Genomic DNA, 2845 nt, shown 5'->3' on the forward strand with positions numbered 1-2845 from the left:
TATATATACACACACACACACACACACACACACATAAACACACGTAAATTACTAAATAATTCCATGTAAATAATGGGAATCAATGTAGAAATAAAATTAAATATATAAAATATAAAATTAAATAAAATTTAATAAAAAAAAAATTTAAGCTAAGCTAAACACTGTCAGTTGTTAAACTGGCAAGAAATACATTTTCCACTTTGATCAATGTTATGAAAAGCTGCTGCTTACATCATGTTTGACACATGGATCATCTTTACTGGACGTGTAGGGACTCTCCACAACTAATCTGTCGTCAATCTTGCCGTTGTTCGTGTAGCATGCGGTAACGATGGCCAAGAGTTTTTGGTTGATGTTTTTAAGGGGATACATACACAGAGCTGATTCGGTGGCCCCTTCCTCTGAGCTAGCCACTACAAACAAGACTTTATCCCATTCCCGGACATTCCCATACTCTCCGGATTCGGACATGGCCTGAGCCAGCTCTTTCCCCGGGTCTGTCAAATATGCGGCCTGGACTTTATTGTAACGATTCTTCACACCACAACTAAGCTGAAGCTCCGTGTACGAATAATAGTGATTGTCGTTCTCGCAGAGGCGCGAAACGAAAGTAAAGTTCTTGTTGTCTGTTCCGCCGAGAGTGCGTGAAAAGAGGAAGTAGACAAAGTTGTCATTTTTTAAGGTGAAGCGGAAGTCGTGAAGATACTTGGGGACGAAGGGAACAGCCTGGACCGTAGACGCCTCGATGATGCTCTCGAACACGACCCAGTCGCGGTAGTTCTGCACGATTCTGGTGCTGATGAGTTTGGAGCTGTCCATGCTTCCGTAGCCCTTCCCGACTAAAAAGACGCTGAACGGTTTATCGTCAATTTCAAGCGTGGCCATGACTCCTACCACGGAAACGTGCTCTTCTGTGCTGGCGGCATAGGTCCGCTCCCCTTTGCTGTCGCTGTAGTATATCTGCTCTTTGACATTGGTGAGGTTGAGCAGAGAGCAGATTCCTCGGTATAAGCTCCCACAGACTATCAGCGACCCGTTATCCGAATGAACCAGCAAGAGTTTATTGGTGTTGTTGGTGTCTTTCAGGTCCTGACAAGTAGACACCGGAGGGGTGCAACCCCTCGCATCTTTCTTGGGCCCCGTTTCAGCTCTGGCCTCAAGATACAATGAAGAGTTCAACTGATAAATGGCATTGACAGCACCCAGGTAAACACGGCCAGTCTGTGGGTCCTGTGCCACATTATTGATGGGCGTATCTGTGGAAAACTCCAGTATGGGCTCTTCAGAAGATGCCGTGGTTACTTGTAGCACCAGTAGGACCGCTGGTAACCAGGTGGCCATTGCTGAAAAAAGAAAGAGTTTGAATTAGGACAAAATGCAAAGTTCAGATGTTGTGGTGTCAATTTGTTGGGGCATTGAATTGCATGGTTAAGTATAAAATTGAGGTTAATTAGTAGTGCATGCTAATTACATCACTATTACTGTTGCTCATATGCCTTAGAACCATAAAAACATTGTAGCAACCACCCTAGCAACACCCTAGAAACCACCCAGAAAACATAAACACTTACTAAAACATCCCAGCTACACTCAAGCAACATCCTAGCAACCCCCAAAAACACCACAGAAACTTCCTAGAACAACCACTCAGAACATCATAGAAAACCCCTTGAACACCATAGCGACCACCCAAAACATCACAGAAATCCAATAAAACATCCCAGCAACACCCTAGCAACCCTCAGAATGCTTTGGCAACCTCCTAGAACATGCTAGCAACTAGTGGTCGACCGATATAGGTTTTTTGACAGCCGATACCGATGCCAATATCTTGGAAAGCAGGGTGGCCGATGGCCGATATAAAGCCGATATAATTGTATTTATTTTAATTCATATTTAAGAAATTTGAAATCATTTGGATTAAAAAATAATGGATTAAAAAATAAACGTGTAAAATAAACATACTTATACTCTAGAAGACAAAGTATTTTTCACAAATAAATAAATATTTAATAAAAATATAATTAAAAAGGAAGCACTGTAACCAACAGGGCACTCAGCATTCTGGGAAGTTTGTGTGCATTGGGAATCATATTTTTTTCAAATAAAGCCAAGGTAACACTCATTTTACATACAGCACACAGTGAAAATGACATGAATATGACAGTGGGCAAATGCATGAAGCGCAGCATAATTTGAAATCACGAATTTAAGCGTTCAGAAGGGTGCTCGCGAGTGCCCCCTTTGCGGCCGTTATGTGCCCTCGATCCGCAGCAGACTTCTACCCGACAGTCAAAGCGGCATTACGTCAAGAAAGTGCGGACTCAGAGGAAGACCGCGAGGGCTTAGGGTACCATTTGGGACAGGGCCACTGTGTGCTCAGGCGCTGCCGCAGCCGTTCTCGGCACCGTCAAAATAAACGTCTGACACGCCGTCAAAATAAAAGTCCCACCTCGAACACATCGGCCAAACAGATAAACTTATCGGCCGATGCCGATATTTGAAAAATGGCAGATATCGGCCGATATATCGGTCGACCACTACTAGCAACACCATAGAAACTCATAGAAACTACATTGAACACCCTGGAAACCACCCAGAACACCTTTGGCAACTTCTTAGAACAACCCAAAACACCACAGAAATTCACTAAAACATTCTAGCAGCATCCTAACAACCTCCAGAACATAAAAACTCACTAGAACATCAAAGAAATCCCATAGAATACCATAGCAACCACCTAGAACACCTTAGCAACACCATAGCAACCACCCAGAAACCCACTTGAACATCCTAGCAACCACCTAGAATACCCTAGCAACACATTAGAAACCCCCCACCCCCC

The 2845-nt window shown here is 43.4% G+C and overlaps 1 protein-coding gene across 1 annotated transcript in view; it reads right to left on the reverse strand.

Annotated features, from left to right (window-relative positions):
- LOC107744220 (plexin-B2-like) overlaps positions 1-2845 on the reverse strand; it is a 125798-nt gene that overhangs the window by 53294 nt on the left and 69659 nt on the right. Inside the window, exon 2 of the mRNA XM_016557747.1 lies at positions 232-1343. Within this exon, the coding sequence (XP_016413233.1) occupies positions 232-1341 (1110 nt within the window). The 5' untranslated portion in view covers positions 1342-1343. The remainder of the gene's footprint in view (positions 1-231; positions 1344-2845) is intronic.

The sequence above is a fragment of the Sinocyclocheilus rhinocerous genome, unplaced genomic scaffold (assembly GCF_001515625.1).
Source record: "Sinocyclocheilus rhinocerous isolate Xijiao unplaced genomic scaffold, SAMN03320098_v1.1 scaffold2061, whole genome shotgun sequence".
In the NCBI taxonomy this organism is placed as follows: Eukaryota; Metazoa; Chordata; class Actinopteri; order Cypriniformes; family Cyprinidae; genus Sinocyclocheilus; species Sinocyclocheilus rhinocerous.